At 45.4% G+C, this 20,265-nt stretch overlaps 1 protein-coding gene across 1 annotated transcript in view; it reads right to left on the reverse strand.

Moving 5' to 3' along the window:
• The window catches only part of si:dkey-97m3.1 (fatty acyl-CoA reductase 1), a 55,567-nt gene that overhangs the window by 20,515 nt on the left and 14,787 nt on the right, over window positions 1–20,265 (reverse strand). The window contains exons 2-3 of the mRNA XM_037121521.1: window positions 14,654–14,941; window positions 53–228 (exon numbers count right to left, since the gene is read on the reverse strand). Coding sequence (XP_036977416.1) covers window positions 53–228; window positions 14,654–14,941 — 464 coding nt within the window. The remainder of the gene's footprint in view (window positions 1–52; window positions 229–14,653; window positions 14,942–20,265) is intronic.

Here is a 20,265-nt window from a genome sequence, read left to right on the forward strand (position 1 = left end):
AGAGTGTGTTCAGTGTGTAGGCGAGAGGGTTTCTGGTTGACGTGATCCTCACTTGAGCGGCTCGTCGAAGCGGATGGTGGCGGCGCAGTGGAAGACGATGTTGATGCAGCCGGTGAGCTTCTCCACGTCCTCCGGGCTGATGGCGAGGCCCGGCTGCACCAGCTCGCTGCTGATGGGGATGATCTTCTGGTGGAAGTCGGGGTTGTCCTCCCGCACGCGGTCGAAAAGCTGCCAGAGACAGAAAACACACACGGCAAAAAAAAAAAAGAAAAAAGAAAGACATGAGTTTAAATGACTTAGTCAGCAGCAGCAGTCAACAGCATAAAGAGCGACAGACTTAAATGCCACTAATAATTAAGCCCATAGTGTTCAGCAGCTGGAGGGCACAGCCACTATATAAACTGACTCGAGTATTGACAGCTAAAACTAAAATAGCATGACAAGGAATGCAAATAATCTCACGTCAGCAAATGTGATATTTTGCATAAACCCCTCAGGCAACAATCTCACACACACGCGTGCCGGTGAAGATTCACCGCCAGATTTGTTTCTGATCTGATGTGTGTGTCCTGGTTCATTTCACAGAAACAATAACAGCAAACATGGCTGCCGTGAGACGGGGTCAGACGGGAGGGATCAGTAGTCGACTGTGATCCTCGCGCCGCAGGCCGGGTGTCTGTCAGAGACGCGGTAATGAGAATGTGACCTTCCCTCGTACAACACCGTGTCAAACATGTACACCTTCAGACTGACAGCTATTAATAACTGCTCGTGGCGCTGAAATTATTCATCAAGCTTCAGTGTTGTAGTTAAAAATAGTCGTTAACAGTGGAGAGCAGGTGTTGCAGCCCAACAGAGGGACAGAATGGCTTTTGTATCTGCGTTACATACAATTTTTAACTTCTTTTTGGGGCTCTTAACTGTTAATCTGACACAATATACAATTTTAACTGCTGATATTTGACATTTGGTAGATCATACAATTCATCTATACACTAGACAGGGCTGAAAGATTGACGGAAAAGCTTTTGCGGCCTGTGTCGGAAAGTAATTTAGTAAATTCACTCAAGCACTGCACATTGGAGGGCACAGTGGAGTTTTGAAGAAAAAGAAATTCAACCTCAGGATTTTGTTTTGTTGCTCACTGGCAGCAACTAAAACACGAATGTGGAAACACAAAATGTTCCCTCTTATAGAAGAAGAGGAAAGAGGCTTGAGTTAAGAAAAGAACTTGACCTTTACTGCCAAGACATGCGTCAATCAAAGTCATCCGATTTTGGGGGCTAAAGAGCCGCCTTATCATTCAACCTATAAGAAATGTGACTGAGTCAATATTTGCTTTTGTATACGAGGTGTGAACTCAGCCCTCGGCGGTGTGACATGGAGTTCAAGAGAACCCTTTCTGCTGCGGAAGACTGGGTTTCATTTGTCGGAGCTATGAGTCAGACTAAGGCGTGTTTCCTGACGAACGTCCAAGTCTGAACACACACACACACACATACACACACACACCCACACACGCTGAAGGAATGGACTCTCTGTTGTATACATAAGACTATCAGTGCTTTGCAAACAAACCCTATATCAAACAATGTAAGACTGAACATACACGCCTCTGTACAGTGGGATCGGAGCAGAATGGCAGCGTTAAGCCTCTTTGTGCAGAGCTGTAAGGCTGCAAGAATGATTATTTTCTCCGTCCAAACAGTCCAGAACTCAAAGATGGATCAATTTCCAAAGAGCTGGAGGCGGTGAATGTCTGGCATCTGGATGACAAATGATAGCTGATGAACAAAACTGCAGAGGTAAAGAGTTCCTCCCTCGGGCCAAACACGCCTGTCTGGGAGCGCCTGATGGACGGACAGCAAGTGTGTGAGCTCATGTGCTCGTTGCGCTTCATATTTTGCATGTAGCTCCTCACAAAGCCCCGCTTGTGTGATATTATTCCACCTGTTTACTCTGCTGTTTGCTCGCAGAGGGCTGCAGACGACATTCCAACATGGAGGGCGGATAAGTGAACCCTCGTCTACGTTTACCGGCTCATGAATCGCGTGACCCCTGTGCAGCCTGACACCCTCGCATCAGTCGCCCCCCCCCCGCAGAGAGAGTCGGTCTCATGTCTCGCAGCGTGCATTTTCTCTGCACAGATGCATTATACAGAGAGATATTTGGGGTTGGCATGACATGAAGAGGGTGAATGAGGGAGGAAGCGAAGGGATTGGCATCAGAGTGCGTCCTGTCTGTTATGAAATTGCCGCTCTGTGGGTTTCAGCTGTCCCTGTGAGCAGAGCACTCTCGCTGAAGAGGACAGATGTTGAATTAAACAGCGTCGAACAGCTGTTTATACTCATGTTCCGCGTCCACATCGGTCTTCTGCTTTGCAATGCTCTCCCAGCGCTGCCCATATTAGGCACAGCTCCTGTCGTACAGTATGTAATGTCATAACCCAGAGCTATTCCCAACGGGGGGGAGGGAGAGAGGCGGATGCATGCGGTATTTTGTGCATGATAGTGTAGCTCTGCTATCATTATGTAAGGCAAGAATAATAGTGATTCCCCTCCCTCTGCTGCAGGCCAACAGCTGGCAGCACACAGAGAGCTACAGTCTGCAGCAAAAAAAATAAAATCTTTCCAAAAACACCAAATTGCTGTTTTTACCGCACAAACTGTTTCCCTCTTCGTGGCATGATTTACAGAGCAGTTGATGTCATGTTATGACCTCAGTTCAACTTCCTTTTGAGGGTGTGTATCCTGGCAACAACAACGCACCACCCAGATTCTGGTGGTCGTACTTTGCCTGGTGATGAGGAAGTTTATAAGAAAGTTAAAACAAACGTGAAATCTTCTTATAGCGCTGACACATTCTGTGCCTGTCAGGAGTTCAGTGTGACGAGGTAAACAGAACGCCGTCAGTCAAAGAGACGAAGAGCTGGCAAGAACAGCCGGGCTTGATGCGCCTCACCCGCCTCGGAAATTAAACCAGCAAAAAAAAACCCCCCCAAAAAAACCCATGTGTTTTATAGCTGCTTCTTTTTTTTGAATAAAGAAACACATTCGATTCCACACTTCGCTCCGGAACATCGACTGCTATTCATGAGGCTTGCAACCGAGACAAAAACCACTTGAGAACATTAACACCAGAAGCAGCACAAAGAAGAAGAAACAAAAAGAGGAGAGCTGCTTTCACCGAGGAGGAACTCGTAACCACAAACGTGTTTCTCAGAAAGTGCACATAGTTTCGTTAAATTGCGGAAAGGGACATGCAAATACCAGGAATGATCAAGGTCTTGATCTGATACTGATGTAGGTCTATAATAAGATGAGTAAAAGCAGTCCTGCTGTGATGCCAAATGTCACAATATATATCTCGTCATAATCAGGGATAGCTGATAGCTTTATCAAAGCATCCTTCTTTTCGAGGAGAGAAAACGCTGCTTTGCTATGCAAAACCCAGCGAAAGAGAAGAGAGCCGTGTATTTATTTTAGACCTGAAGCTTCAGATTTGAGATGTTTTTTTTTTTAAGTGGATTTATTTGCAGCCAATAAATGTAGTATTGCCAAAGTATATATCTTTCATCAAACATCCATCACGACAGTAACTCCTGACACGCTTCAGAAACAGTTTGAAGCAAATTTAAAGTTTTGCCAATAAATAAATAAATAAATAAATAAAACCCACACTGCTCTCAGTTTTTCGTGGGCTGTGACGGCAGTGGGAGGAGGACTGAGGACGGCTTCTCCTCAAGGTCTCTGAATTAAAAAAACAAACAAACAGTGGAACCGTCAATGATGGAAACCTCTCACAGCTGCTGTTTTCAGGCAGACTTTTGATTCATGCGAATAAGTTTGATGGCCAATGGTTTTGGAGATGATACCCATCATAGTCGGTTAGTCATAAATACATGAATGCGCCCTATCAAACATGCAGACGAAGAGCAGCACCACAGACTTTAAATATATTAATTAGCCTTCAATTATAAATGGTCTGCACAAGTCTAGCTGGCGGTGCCGGCGTGGCAGCAGCTGCAGCACCGACATGCATCAGCAGCCCTGTATTTTCACTGTCGCTGGTTTTGATTCTGTTTGTACTGATGACGCAGTGGAACACTTTTGTTATATTTTAATAAAGAAACAGGATGTCATGGGACTGGATTCATGACTACACAAAACAAAAGGAGGCGGTGACGCAGTCTAAAGAATGTGTCTCACCCGCCAAGATCAGCAGCAGGTGTTTGGTGGCAGGGCTGGTTGGTATGCCGGTTCTGTCGCCTTCTGTGCCACGGCGTGGATTGTTCAGCACCGTAATCACCCTGATAATTGTTTTAACACGTGCTCTACTGTGGCTCCAATAACCTTCTCTGGTGGAAGTGGAGTTACATTCATTAACTAGAAGCTTCCTCACTAATAAGACAAAGATACGGACGGTATGAGCAAGCTGAGTAAAGTCTTCATGCTGGTACAGCGTCACGATAATGACACCACACAGGACTGTTACTGCTCACGGTAAAACAGAAAAAAAAACCCAAATTTTCAGTGCCCACTCTCACTCTGTGAGCTACTACCCTGCTGGAATAGCAGCACGAGTATCCACCAGGCAAAAACGATATTTGTGAAGCACCACTAAGCCAAAGTTGAATTATAGAAGGACGGGAATGGAAGAAAGTGCAACAGGGTCAGCAGGGTGAGCGAGGCTGCTCCAGTGTGGGCTTCAGAGGGCTCTTTGTTACGGGCGCAGGCAGAGAATGGCATCGCGGGACCATGGCGTTGTTTTGTGAAAGGGCTCTTTTCTTGTGCCAGCCTTCGACCGCTCGCATTTACCATCACACCCTTTCCCCGACCCACGGGCATCAATGAGCAAACTGCCTTGTACAAGAATACAATAGCCTACCAGTTTCCTCCAACTCACCGAGGAGAAAAAAAACCCATCACCGCAGCCGTCCCTGGAGGGCAGCCACAAGTGTTTTTTTTAAGGTACATCTTATGGAACAGCGATGCAAGAGTCGGTTCTGTAAGTCACTTCCCTTTGTGAACTCCTAGAGGTGGCTCGTACTGGACGTTTGTCCTTTACTCTGACCTGGACACTTCCATTTTTAATACCCCGAGGGCAACAAATCTTCCATCAAGAGTGCTTGAAGCAGCCGCTGCTCTGTGGACTTTCACAGAAACCCAACACTAATGGCACTTTGCTTTCAGCCCAGCAACCCGAGATGCCATTCACACAGCCTCGCTTCTCACTAACTGCCCTTTAAATGGGCTCCACTCTCTCACAGGCCCCTTCATGCAGACCCCCCCCCCCCCCCGAGCACAGGGACGAACGGAGAGCGAAAGAGCAAGAAAAAAGAAAGTAGAAAAGTGGCGAGGGAAGTCTTTTCTTTTTGTGCATTGTACAAAAAAAAAAAAAAAGGTTATGGCAGCAAAATGTCACCTCAGCCAGGTCTTCTGGAGGGTCAGTGTGTACGAGGGGGGTCACGGTACGACACAGTGTGAAGCAGAGCTAATGACGGCCGAGCTCTTCACACTTACAGAGGTGTGGGATAACTCCTTGACGGACTAAAGGTCACAGCTGCTGACTCAAACAGCTAATTGACAATGTCGCTTTTTTTTTTTTTTGAAACAGTGGCAAACATTTGGTAGTTCCAGCTTCTCAAATCAAATAACTTGTGGCTTTTTCTTGTTTTAATTGGGTGTCATGAGTCTTCGGATCCAAGGTTGGATTTAACATTATAACCTGACAACCAAACAATCAGGCCAACGCAGAAGAAGGAGGAAGAAAGCAGGTGTTTCTCTCTTCAACCTTTGTTTATTCTTTACACGAGTTTTCACGTCTTTAGCATTCAAACAGTTCAGGGTCTTTACAAACAAGCACAAAACTCATGATCAGACACACAGACACAGTTTCCAGGTAGTTTCTGGGACCATATCTTAAGTAAAGAAGTTGATTCCCAACTCGTAAAATACAAAGCTGCCCTGATCAGGAGGTTTAGTATCTTGCTCAAGGACTTCGATATCTGGACAGGTGGAGCAGGGGATGAACCCATTCTACCCCTCACAATTAGTTTTGAACACCCAACACTGTCAGTTCCCCCATTTTTTGTTCCTGTCCGAGTCAGCTGGTTCGTTCCCTGCTGAGTAAGCCGGATACGTCCGATTGGAAACGAACAAGCTGGAAAATTTACTGTAGCTCCGGACGGTCTGCCAAACTGTGTCAGACAGAAGCAATTAACGGCTGCACCCTCAGCGATGACCTCCATTTCCTGATACGCACTGTCTAAATTAGTCGAGTGATAAGATTGTGAGCAGGATCACTGACAAGAGAGGGTTTTTTCCGAAAAAGTTATTAACAATGCCCAAAAATCTCGACAATGGGCGCGCAAGCTCATGCACGGAGGAGGATGTGGGCAGCCGTCATTATTTCTCAGACACCAGAGAGCTTCTTCTTTGTCATCTGCCAAGCTGACGAGGCCTCATAGTACGGATAGAAAACCTCGGAGGGGGAAAACAGAAATGTGAGGAATCTCATGGGAGGCTGTGACAGACGCGACTAACCCCTGGGGCTGTCAAGCAGGAAAAAGGGTTCATCTTTAATCCGTCCTTGCCGCTGTCATTTCAACACGACTCCTGAGCAAAAACACACCGAAACCTTCAGCCCGAGTCTCGCTTGCGCGTTCCTGGAAGCCGAAACTCTGAATAATGTCGGAGGAAAAGGTCAATTAAAAGCACACAATTTGATACGCGCGAGGGACCAAGTGTTCCGCTTTATCTGAAGGTGAGCGCCGTCCACAAAGCGTGTTTTATTTCTCGGAGAGGTCCACTTGAGAGAGGCCGCGCCGGCTGTATCTCTTTGTTCAACTCCACAACCCTGAATCTCGCAGCTTCTTAAGAGCTTAGGGGGGAGTGATCAAGGACTGCAGTGAGCAGCTCATCACAGCAAACTAATGAAAATGGAGAGTTTTCTCATGTCTGGCTCGGGGCTATCACTGTACACAACTCAATTGAAAAGATCAATACGAGCAGAGTAATAAGGTTTACAGTGACAGCAAATGTAGAGTTTCCTGGACTTGGTGTTCGGTATGCAGGTGGCGTCGCATTCCGGTCTTTCAGACGGCGACCTGATGCTGAGCCAAGGAGAATTTTATTACCCTCCAAGAGCAAAGGGACAGAAATAAGAGAGTTTATGATGTATTTAGTAAACCTGTAGGCCTTTGTATCCTCACTAAAAAGGCATAAGGAATTAGCTGAGATTGAGAGGTGAAATCAGCATGAAGCGGAGAAAAAGCCAAAATATTAGTCTTCTTAACTCATCTGAGGGAAGTCGAATCTCAAGTCTTCGTGGGTGGAAGAAGGCGATCTGGCCAAAAAAATAATAATCTCATGACTGTAGACAGACTTGACTTTATCCAGGCCATGGGAAACTTTGCACATACTTTAAAAGTAGTCATGCATTATGGTTGATTGTCGATGTTTATTTTGCTCTCTCAAGTTGAATTTTTGTAGAGTTGAGTCTCGGAGAAGTCAAGTCCAAGCGGAATCTCATGTTCACATTTTAGAGACTAAACTCTTGATACTTGTCTTTGCTCTTCGGTCGCATATGCCACCAACACTCAAAGCTACTTGAAAAAGTTCCTGTTTATGTGTCACCAACGAGTCCGGCTCTCAGGAAAGAGCTCTGCAGGGCCAAAATAAAAAACACAAGAGCCTCAGATGCTGAGCTGCAGATTACACAACAAGCTGTGATGACATCTTTCTCACCCTGCAGCAACCACAGAGGAACATGTGGTATTGTTCCAAAAAAAACTTCCTGTTCGCCCCCGTGAATCGCTTTACCATAATGTTGACTGTCCTGACAAGAGCGAGCAACGCAGGCACCGCTATAGACGCAGACATCAGATTGGTTTCAGACGTCACTGAAACACAGCGGTGCTGCGGGTTGTAATCTTGATGAACGTGATCCTCTCTGATATGGACGGCAGCCGCTCAGGCCGCAGAGCCTCTACCAACCTTCTGCCACACTTCTTAGACAAAAAAACACTGTTTTGGTTCACTTGGACCTGATCAATAATACTCACATACACACAAACACTTCATGGACACCATGAGCAATGTTTTCTATACTTCAATAAGATCCATTTTGTTGACTTCTATCGCTTTACCCCATGGTTAGTTTGAGCGTTAATGGTCATCCTTTAAAGTAAATCCAATAACATAATGACCAATAAAAGCATTTTAAAGTGGCCTCGCTCTTTAAAACTGCAAGCTTTACTGAAATTTCACGTACAGATGAGTTTGTGTCCTCTTCATAGGGACACTGTGGCCTTAATGAAGTGGCAAAACCCATTACATCACATCTCTGAGGGCCTCCTGCCATACGAGCCATATGGATGTGGGGAGAGGAGGCTGGTTGGCAGATCCTCTGCATGCTGTGGAGGCACTGGGCTACAGCGGTCTGAGTCCTCACTACGCATGTCTGCACCGCCGTAACGACTTCACCAGCCACGTCTAATGTGCTAATTTGCTTCATAAACTGAAGTTAATTTGCGTCCTAATTATACGCAAAAGCATTGGTTCCCTGTTGTTCCCCCCCCCCGTCTCTGGGGAGGAGTTGTCAGGCTATTGGTTGTCTCTGTCTCCGTCTGCTCGCCTGCTTCGCTGCGTGCCAACCAACCACAGATGAGCAGCAAACGCCTCGCAAATGTTCCAGTCTGGCAGCCACAGCACTCTCCCCCATCAGAGTCCCTGACGCAACACAGCAAATGCCCCAAGTCACCCGGCTCTAAGAGTTGCTGTTTTTACAGAGCCTGACACGCCTTAAGAACACACACTATCAGCAGGATTTCAGCTCAGGAGGCCCGGCTGAATGGCGGGGAGAGCCGTGATAGAAATGGTCTGTCCTCGCTGTGGGATCGAGAGGTAAATGCTTCAGGTGTGCCTGCGCCAACAGCCGGCATTAAAAATTCAGAATTTCATCAGCTCCACAAGTGGAAGCACAGGGCCGCCTGTCTGAGCCAGCGGGAATCAATAAATCTTGAATATTCATACTGCTGAAAAGATCGCTTGGCTCTGGATGCAAACAAGAGGAGATCAATACAACAGTGGAGACATGTTGGATCAAAGTGTGTTAAAAGGTAAAACGACTGGAAACCACAGAGCAGGTGGCTGCACCTGAACACAGAGTCAGAGTCTGGAGCAAACACGCCCCAATCACCAGAGTAAATGTTGGGAAATGCACCTTTATGCAAATCATGGATATGTTCAAACTTTAGACTTCTTTAGGTAACAACTTTGTGTTTCTTTCAGCCTCATTTGTAAGTTTCAGGCTCTGAGAACGCTGTGATCAGGATCATGATTTCCCTACTTCTCATGAACAATGTCTGGTCTTTTTTGTTGTCACAAACGTGGCAGGAGTTTCCCTGACTTCTCATGAAGAATGTGAGGTTTCTGTCGGCACAAACGTGGCTGGAAATACCCCGGAGTCACCTTCAAAATATCCTGTGGTTTCACGCAGACAAATGTCTAAACACAGCCTCAAAGAGTGGTCACTGGCTTGGCAGCCTTCTTGCTTGTAACTCTAGCAACACCCTCTAGATCTCCTGACATTAAAGTCAGGTCACAATGTGATATGACACAGGAACGTATCTGTGGAGTGCAGAAAGTTTCTTGTCCTGAAGACTGGGCCTGCAAAAATCCCTAGTGAAGCTGGACAACAACGGTAACTGCACTGAAGAGGGAGGGCTGCGCTCAGTGTAGGATTTACGTCTGAGCTCCTTGTTTTGCAGCGACAACAGCAGAAAATCAGACAGAATCCGAGGGTGAGTAAATGTGCTTGTGCTGTTCATGCTCAAACCTCCATGCTCTCTGTGTTACTGTGCATCCAAGTGTCTCTAAGAAGCAACTCTATTAATACTTTAGTAGTTGCGACTAGTCACCAAAGCCTCAGAGAAACATGCGCGAGTCTCTTGCAGCGAGAACTAAGATGTTGCTCAACTCGAAGATCGAGATCCCTCAAGATACTGACGACATCCGTTTCTTCAAGAGCGCTGACTATTTGTCATCAGAGCTCGAGGCAACGTTAATCATCAGTGTGGCTCTGCAGCTATGTGCAAGATACAAACGCCTGACAACAATCACCAGCACGCCCTACTTTTTAAACTCATCCAAACCCTTCATTCGTAAAAGGTATACAGGTGTGGCTTATCTCCTTTGAAGTGACGTCCACATGAAGCCACGTCACGGCTTCAGGCGTGTTGGACGCCCTTGTACAACTGGAACACAGACTCTGAATGTGGCTGCAGAACACTCTGTAAACACAGTAATCAGCAGACATCTCTCGGGATCATGAATCAGTTAAGGGTGCGCTGACATCACGCCAACGTGAGAGGAAGAGAGAGGAAGGATCAAGGTCACACCAACCTGAGTCAACACCAGCAAAGAAAACACTAGCAAACTTGTGCTGAAGTGAGCGATGAATGATTTGTATCGATTTTGTATGCTGTGAATTTAAAGGATATTAGAATCAAGATCATCTGCTCCACCATGGAGGGTATATTTTCTTCCTTGTCCGTTCAGATGTTGGTTTGTTGGTTAACTTTTGGTGTGGATATAGAAAAAAAGGGATCGATCCAGGAGCTTCTTCACACTTACAGAGAGAAGCTCTGGTTTGGTTAGGTTTAGGAAAAGATCATACTTGGGATTAAAATAACTGTGTTCTGTTTCATAATTTCTGGTGCGCCGCAGTGCATTCTGGTTGTTACAGATTCCTCTACCCTAACCCTAACCCTTGGGAATACCACAGCCCTAATCTAATTTCAAAGACACTTCTTTCCACAAGCTTGATGAAAAGACCATCTTTCTAGCTATGAAATACTTCTTGAAGTCCGTTGCTGTGTTCAGCAGCTCGCTGGTGGGCGAGAGAGGCATGCCACAGAGCAGGAGAGCGGCCCTGTGTACCCACCGGCCTTGTTCTGTCAGGTGCCTGACATACCATTCAGTGCCTGGCAGCGCAGCCAGAGCTGCAGGCGTCTAAACATTTCCACTGGATCAAAGAAGGCTGCACACAGACAGACAGACAGACAGCACTTAAATGTCAAAGTTGGTGCAGTGGCGGAGAGATGCACACGGACAATGAGATTCCTATCGGTTTGTTCCTTTCCTGCTCGGGGCAGCTCCCCCCAGTTTCATCCTTTCAAAACGACGCCACGGGACAGATCTCTCGTCGTTACCTAGCAACAGGTGGTAAGAAAGATACTGGCCCGGCTTGAAGGATGAGAGGAGAGGCTACTCGAGAGACACAACCACTGCTCTCCTCATAAATTATCCTGGGGCTGAATAGAATAACAGTGACCCGAGGACGTGCGTGAATAGCAATTAGTACTCGAGGCTTTGGTCATGGAAATTTAATGACATCACTTGTGAATGCGGGCCGAGCGTGAGCGGAGTCTGTACTCGGCCGAGTGTCAAGCTGTGTCCTGATAGCAGACACTATTAGTCTGATGCCAAATCCAATGGAAAACTGCTGGGGGGCAAACAGTGCAAACACAGACAGGAGATAAATTACATGTCAATATCTGGGAAAATGAAGTGGGTTAAATACCTTCTAACTGAAATGCAACAGGAATTTATACATTTTACATGTTTGCTAACTTGACGCATGTCAGATTTATGGACTTGAGATATTCTACACGACACAGTTGGCCCCTTTTATCTTCTCTCTCTTCTGTTATAGCTTTGCAAAGCTGAAATAGTTCATTTTGGGAAATACCAACGTCGTTTTAGGCAAGTCTTTCCACTCAGCGGCCATCTTGGCAACGCCCCCAGGCAGCTAATTTGGGCTAACGAAACCAGGCCCCTATTTAAAATTAATAGGAGGAGAGCCAGAATTTTACTTTTATTGGTTTAAAATGCTTCCCGCCCCCCCAGAGTTATACCTCTAATACACATGTCAAAGGTTTCACGACACCAGCTTCTTTTATGATTCAATCCAGAAAGCAATGTTTAATGTTTGAATAATGTCACCTTTCTTGGTAATCCTGCGCATTTGCCTGATGTCCTCCTCCCTTCATGCTTATTTGAGATCTGTCTGCAGCCGCACCGAACTGTGAATCTCTGAAGCAACAACATAATTGCCGGTCAGGCTGTGATAACACACTTTTATTTCCAATATGCTTTAAGCGGCTTATCTCCTCTCTGACATCGTCTCTGGGAATATGCGTTTAAGCAGAGTTAGATGAGACAATGGATGCTTTTCTTAGCTTAGCTTAGCTTAGCATAAAGACTGGAGACAACCTAGCCTGGGACTGGGAATTATTACACGTTATATCGGATTCTAATGAGACACAAAATAACTCATGGCTTCTATTTTTTGACTGTCGGTTTATCCACCACTTCGGTCCAGACTGGAATATGCCCTCAACTACTGGATGTGTTCCCGTGTTCAGAGCATGAATCACAATGAGGTCATTGATCCTTTTGACCTTTCACATTCCCAGCAGCTTCAGACGCACTTTGTGTTCATCACAGGTTAAAGAATGCTGGTGTGCTAATGCGCTAAATTAAGTTGGTGAACACGGTGTAGTCTGAACTCGCTAAACGTCGACATGTTCACATCATTACTGTAGCTGAAGCTCTGCCCACCGTTTTGGTCTTCTCCACCGGTTTCAAAAAGAAGTCAGTTTTTATGTACGCTCATGAGAAAACGACCCTGCTCCTAACTTGAATTATTGCCCCATAAACAGTTTCATAATGAGTTTATGGTCTCGACCTCCAGTTGAAAGTCTTAAACTCCAACACAGCGTGATGCTCAGTTTGTAAATTAACTTCCCATTTAGAGTGAAACAGACGATAAAGCAGGGTGCGCTCTCAGCCGCGATACTTTATGATTGATACGTCGCTGTAACGGCGTGTGCAGCGGGTTCTTCTCAGTGAGATCCAATCAGCAACAGAAGCTCAGAAAACGGCAGTCCAGGAGCTTCGTGGTGGCTTTTATGCTCTGTTGCTAATACGACAGCGAACACAGATGCTTTATTTTTTCTTCCCTTCCTTAAAAAGCAATAAACAAGGGAGGAACGCACATTTAAAATGGTGTTCATATATATAAAATCATCTCTCCGTCGCCCACTCTCCACCATTTATGCCGTGCAGAAATTACAGGCTGCTGTTAACCGCCACTTTTACACTGCTGTTGTGTCGGAGTGAAATAATTACACGGTATGAGGTGAATCCTGGACGGCGAAGGCATCACGCTCGCTGTGACAAAGGAACAGAGAAATAAAAGAGAGAAGGCAAAAAGACACATCAGTGCGAGGGCTACATTAAGAGACAAATTGTCAAACTGCTGCTGCGGCGCTATTACAGCAGCGAGTGGAGTAATGAATGCAGTAGCAAGGTTCAATGGGAGCAGTAAAAATAGACGCTATTAGAGAGAGAGAGAGAGAGAACGAGAAAGGGGAATACAGTGAAAGTGTGATTTTCTTAGGTGTGCTGACAGTTTGAGGCCAACAACAGCCGAGCAGAGCAGCAGCTGCTTCCAAGCACATCAATACAGAGCCGGCACCGATCCTTCGGCCCTCATTAGGTCCAACATATGGAGGTTTGGAGGTTTTTGTTGAGTCATGCTTTGCTACTTGGGCTTGAAACAGCTGACGACTCATATTTGGAGCTCCCCCTCTTACCTCTCTCCTCTTCCTCCCTCTGCTATTGTCTCCTCCTCCTCCTCTTCCTCCTCCTCTGATCTCTCTGGCCCCTGCTCCTTTCTTCACCTCCTCATTATCCATCTACCTCGTTCTCACCGTCCGCTCCAACACACCAGATATTCTCAGCGAGGTCGCTTCAAGTTCAAATAACCTTTTAGTATGCTTCATCAGACTCCATGTTGTGCTCTCTGACTCTCTGTCCCTCTCGGATGAAACGCAAAGCTGAACTGTTGGGACTCTTTTGGGGGTCATTAGGCTCGCTGCGCCATGGCAACAGCAGCTGCTGCTATAATTTGCAGGCAAATCTTTATTGCTCTGCAAACGCAGAACCACTGAAAACGTCATTTGAACAACCCTGGGTTTGAATGATGATTTGAATCAACAGCCCACTAGTCAAAATGTCCACAGTGCAGTGAATGTCACCGGGCTGAATGGCCTCAGAAGTGCTGCTCTGATGGTTTAACAGGAGCGCTTTCTCAACAAGTGGTTCTCTTTTTGCTGCTTTTTTCCTGATTAATTGCCCCGCTGTGTTTTAAATGACTGTGAGACCATTAGCTGAGTAGTGCCAGAGCGCTTTAGCCATTAGAACCTGTCATTTTCAACAGTCGCAAAGTAAAAATGTAGTGGCGCCAATATATTAAAAGGGACAGTCCGAGCATAATAAGGTACTTATCCATCTTGTATCCATCCAAGTACATGGAAGTCAGCATCCACTTAGGTTTTTTAAAGGGTTAGTTTGGACTCAGGGAGACGCACAATAACGAAAACAAACCACCTGGCAGAAAGCTGATGTTGGTGGTTAATCACTGTCTGAATCAGTTAAAATTACATTTTTTCCAATGGAGTCTGGTGGCTTTGGAGGCAGCGATAGGGTGATTAGCAAAAGACACCTCACACAGTCAACCTTGAGTTTGGGAATTACAGGTTAAATCACACGTAGAAGGTCAAACTCTTTCACTCAGCTGTTACCTTGCACGTCATCATGTCGCTGACCCTCTGCTGCATCGACTGACCAGCCTTGGGTCTGACCAGCAGGTAGAGAGCCTTGACCTCGGGGCATGACCTCAGCAGCTTCTCCACCAGCACTTTCCCCATGAAGCCCGTGGCTCCCGTGATCAGCACGTTCTTGCCGGCGTAGTATTCAGCGATGGATGCCATCCTGCCGCCTGCCGTGCCGCTGCAGATGTCGGTCAGCGTGGTGTGTCCGCCTGTCGCCTGTTCTCCCAACCCGGCGCGGTCCCGGTCTTCTGACAGCTCCTGCAGAGAGGAGGAGGAGGAGGAGGAGGAGGAGGATGTGAGTGAGGGCTGGCAGCCACATACTTTAAATACCATATCAGGAAGTGGTTTCTATTTATGAACACGTGAGTTTAAGTCATGAAGCTGTTCATAGAGAAGCCAAATCTGGGGTTTTCATGAATATAAAGACCTTAAATTGCTTCAGTTCGATGTGTTTTGGGAGGAAAAACACATTCAAAACAGACGACCGGCGGTGTTATCTCTCTCTCTGACCTTCAGACCGCCAGGAGAAACATGCGACTATAATGCAAATCAGATGAATATTCATACAGGCGGATGGACAGAGGGCAACGTTCAGGGGCAGGTTGTCGTGTGTGTGTGTGCAACCAAGGCCGTGCTCCAGAGGAGAAGTGAAAGTTATGGGCTGCAACCACATATTATTTTCACAATTAGCCGTTTGAGGAATTAGTGATGGGCGTTTTTTACTATTCTTTGTTGCATCTCTCTTAATATATGTGTGCTCAAAAATACTAAATATCCACATATGATGTCTTGAAACAGCTTGAAACCCAACAATATTCCCTTTACTATCAAGGAAGAACAAAAACATCCACTGCAGAGGTCCTCAAACAAGTGACTTTTAGGCTTTCTTGCTTAAAATGACTGTAAATATTGTGTTGATCAACCAATCTGCAATTTGTTTGATCCATTTGCAATAAATAACCATTTTCATTATTGACCGTGGATACAAATAGAGAAACTGTCTGTTTTGATATCCCACAGCGACATTTTTTGTTTAGTCCAACCAACATAAAAAAAATCCCCCAAAGTATTAAATCTAAAATGATATTTAACAGAGAAGAGCTGAAAATCCTCCCTTCTGAGAGCGTGAAACGAGTGAATGCTGCTCGTAAGTCAAATATTTGCTGGTTCTGGCTTCTCAAATTTAAGGATTTTGCTGCTTTTCTTTGACATTTATCATAATAAATCATAATAAATTAAGAATATTTGAGTTTTGGACTGTTGTTTGGACAAAAGAAGACGTCACTCTAGGAAACTGATGAGCATTTTTCAGTTTCTGACATTTTATAGATCAAAATGATAAAATGAAGAAAGTAAAACAATTGGAGGATTAATCACGAATGACAATAATCGTTATGTTTGTCATATTTCATGGTGTACAATGTGCACACACACACACACAGCTGTGACCTCATGGCTCTACGATATCTGCAACTCAATCAAACAACTCAAATCACGGCAGCTCAGGATTTACAACTGCAATCACAATATATGACAATATTCTGCTGGATTATCTCCCACAAACACTTTAACCTTGTTTGGGTGACGGTGCGTGACCTCACCAGCCATCCCTGCATATGCTTTTTATTCCTGTGATCGCTCTATCGCGCTGCAAGGTCTTTAGTTTTCCTGCGAGCGAGGGGAGTGTTCTGTGTGGACTCGAGGGTTACCCCAGCACGGTGAGGTTTTGCACGGCGACAGCTCTGACTCTGCAGCGGCTGGAGGCGCTGCTGGTTAGCCACAACATTTACACAACAATCTCAGCCCATTGAATCGCGGTCGGAATGAAGAACACACTGGCTTTGCCCTGCGAAGACACACATTTACTCAAGATTAAGTGACCCCGAGTTGCCCTCCTCGTCATTCTTTCACTTATTTTCGACATGTTCCTGGACGTCCAGCCGCCCTCATTCTACGGCAACTTAATTGGATCAATTGCGCTCTAATGGCGGCGGTGTAATGGACTGTGTCTGCTTATTTGGGCCAACTCAATACAATAAATCAGGAGCTGCGTCTGCTGCTTTAGCAGTGGCAGGCGGCCAGGTCCAACAGGGTCTCTGATGAGGACCGAGGCGCCGGATAGAGGCTGATGTGGCTTCTGATACTGGTCATTAGCTCTGGTCCTGACTCTGCTGCCAGTGTCAGGAACTGGTCACTTATTATCTTGAGGCAACAGCTGGTTCTTTAATGAGCGGATTTCTTTTTCCTGTTGTCTGCTGATGCCAAACTGGTACAAATTTGGAGCATTTGTATCTTGAAAAACACGTTTATTAGATTTTTGCCATTTTTGCATGATAAAAAAACCCACCCAAATCTGAATATTTTAGAAACATACGTCCGATCATCTCCTGTTCAGTGTTGCTGTTGTCTCAGATTCACTTCAGTACTCTACAGTTGAAATGTATTTCCTCAACTTTGGAGGGAGAGGTCGCCCTTTGAGACAACAACACTTACAGGCACTTGGGCAAATGAGCGAGTGCATTGGGAAAGTTTACGGCCGCAGGAAAGCCTGGTGGAGATGATGGATGTGGCGTAAACACGAGTGATAATAAAACTGTGCTGCAAAAGTGAGACAAGAATCTTTCCAATTAAATCTTAACAGCAGTTCATCATCACACTTATCAATGCCGTCACACCGGCGTCTGTGGTGGGAATATTTAAATAAATCATAACGTATGATTTCAGATACAGTTCGAGTGAAACTGTGAACAAGCAGGCAACCACCTCGTTAAAAGCACCGGCGTCGCTTTATATGAGCAGCTCAGGTAACCTGTAACCATCTGGCTTCTTACCTACATGAACAGAGCAAGATGATTGTGGGCTCTTTGTGTTTTACGAGACGAGACTTTGCCCCCTTTTTGTTCTCTTTAGACAATAACTGTCAGCAATCTGAGCCGTCATGTGACTTCAGCTGTGTTTTCTGAGTGACTCTCCGATCAGAGTGATGACAGCTTTCTGTCTCCGGTTGAGCATCACCTTGTTCTTTCACCAGCATGTAAAAAGAAACAGGGGGCTGATTGGACGCCTGCATATGAAATGTTTGCATCTGGCAACATAAACACTATGTTTAGCCAAGACAGACGCTCGATCAGCACTTTTCTTAGTGATTCACTCGAGCTGTGATTTGTACTCTAGATGAGTTTTTTCGTTTCCTCCCCTCCTCCTCCTCCTCATTTCATCCTCTCTCCTGGGCTGCAGATTCCCTGCATGTCTGCCCAAAGACTGAAGACGGAAACCAAATCCTCCTGAGCCAAACGTGGCCCAGATAACAAAACAATCTTGTATTTACTTGCTTTCCTTCCATTCTGCCTTCTGTGCGTGTAATATTGAATTACACTCTCTCACACACACACAGAAAGGAGATAGCGTGTGTGTGTGTGTGTATTTGATTCATTCTTCCACTTGTTTGCAGTGGAAAAGAAGCATCACAGAAACTAAACCCAGGCTTTCGAGAAAAAAAAGGAGCCAAGCTGAGGTCGACATCTCGAACTTACAAAGTAATATCAGCGAATGTTTTATACTGTATGCACAGACACTAAACAACGGGTCAGACGAGGTCCTCCTCCGAGGCCTCTGACATTCCAGCTTTGTGCTTCAACGGAGATTCCCTGTGGACACAAGGACAAGGGCAGAGGGGCTGAAAGTCACTACGGATTAACGCCTGACAATGGAAATGTTCCTGCAGCTGGAAAAGTGCTGGAATGGACGCGCACATCCCAGATTCACACACACACACACACACACACACACACACACACACACACACACACACACACACACACACACACACACACACACACAGCTGCATTCTTCTTAGGTTAGACAACCTCACCCCCGTCCTCTCTCTCCCCATGACCTGTGATGACAAGCCAACATGGAGGCAGGAGCTACATTCACTTTCTCTTTCTTTGTACAGAATTCCAACAAGGATCAAAAGAAATCTCGCCGCAGGTGAACATTAATGTTTTTATAAAATATTTCCACGATTATAAAATGTCAAAAAAGTAAAGATTGTCCATCACAGTGTCTATTAAAAAAGGAAAAACTGGGAGGATTTGTCCAAAAAGAAGCCAAAATGACTGAATCTTCTTTGAAACAGTATTTAAAGTGGCACAGATTAATCTGACCCAACAAACAAACCGTATATTTCCATGTAAGTGGCTGTTATGATCTAAATAAGGAAATATCGACCAAAATAATCGCAGCCTGGAGCCTGTTCACAACACAGATAACTTTAGAGCTGCAATGATTTATTGATTAGTTGTCAAATACAGTAAATAAAGCAGCAACCGTTCTGCAACTTGAATAATTGGTTTGACGTTTGAGATCTGATTGTTAAATGTGAACATGTTCTGGTTTCTTTATTCCTCTGTGACAGTGAACTGAATCTCTTCAGGGTTGTGGACGGAACAACACATGTGAGGATGTAATTCTATAGACCGAACAATTAGCTGATTAATCAAGAAAATAATCAACAGATGAAGAGATGATTGGAAGCTGCAGCTCGACACAACTTCACAGACTTCTGACAAATTGATGTTTTTTTTTCTCACCGTTCAGAAGAGACGAAGAAGACTCGGAGATGCTGATGATGATGATATGATATGAGACGGTTTATAAAAACAAGATCTTGGAGGAGAGAATAAAAGCACGTCTGCCTGCAGAGAGTGATGCCGTGATAATCCTGACAAGTCTTCTCAAATGCCCAAATTATATCTTACAGCTTGAGGAAGCATCTCTCCCATTCATGGTTATCTGTTTAACAACATAGCGAGGGGCGTGATGCAGAGTCTCTCCCCTGCAGCCGGAGGACGAGAAGGTAAAATAGGTCAGAGACACTTAGTCTGCTAACACAGATAGATCGAAGGCTTCCTTACGAGTTTTACACAAACACTCAGCTTTGCCTTGGCAGACATCTGTTCCATGGTCATATCTACAGTAGCTTTGAATATCTAGGCTGCAGAGACCATGAGATATAAAGCGCAGTCTTCGCTATCCTTATCCAGACTTTAACTTCTGTACAGGATACGTATGACCTGCTATCATATGAGGACAGAATGACCTCATACGATGAAGGAGTAGAGAAACATCCTTCGATTAGGGGCAACCATGAAGGGGACAGTCGTTTAAAAAAAGGAAAAAAAGATTGGGAATTAACACTAAATTTAATACAAGAGACGTCTTATAATTCCTGAACTCCGTCCCGATCCACCTCGTCAATCACACCAGCAGTAAAGAGACAAGCGGAATAAAGCTCATACGGCGTCCGTCTGTCAGCATTAACCTTGTTGTGTTGATGCTGATGAATGAGACAGCAGCCTTTTGAGAGTCAGCGCTGTGACTTGAAAGTAAAAGTACTGGGCAGCAAGGACGAGCGCCAAAACCTTCAGGGACCAGCTTCTCAGGTTATGATGCCATCTTGACAAAGTAGCACGTCATGTTCAAAGTCAATCAGGGTCATTTCGAGAATAAAGTTTGAAGACGCTCGGGGGCATACGAACACGGCTCGTCTGCAGAGATTTACTGTTGTCTGCGGATAACGC

Source organism: Acanthopagrus latus, chromosome 14 (assembly GCF_904848185.1).
Source record: "Acanthopagrus latus isolate v.2019 chromosome 14, fAcaLat1.1, whole genome shotgun sequence".
NCBI lineage: Eukaryota > Metazoa > Chordata > Actinopteri > Spariformes > Sparidae > Acanthopagrus > Acanthopagrus latus.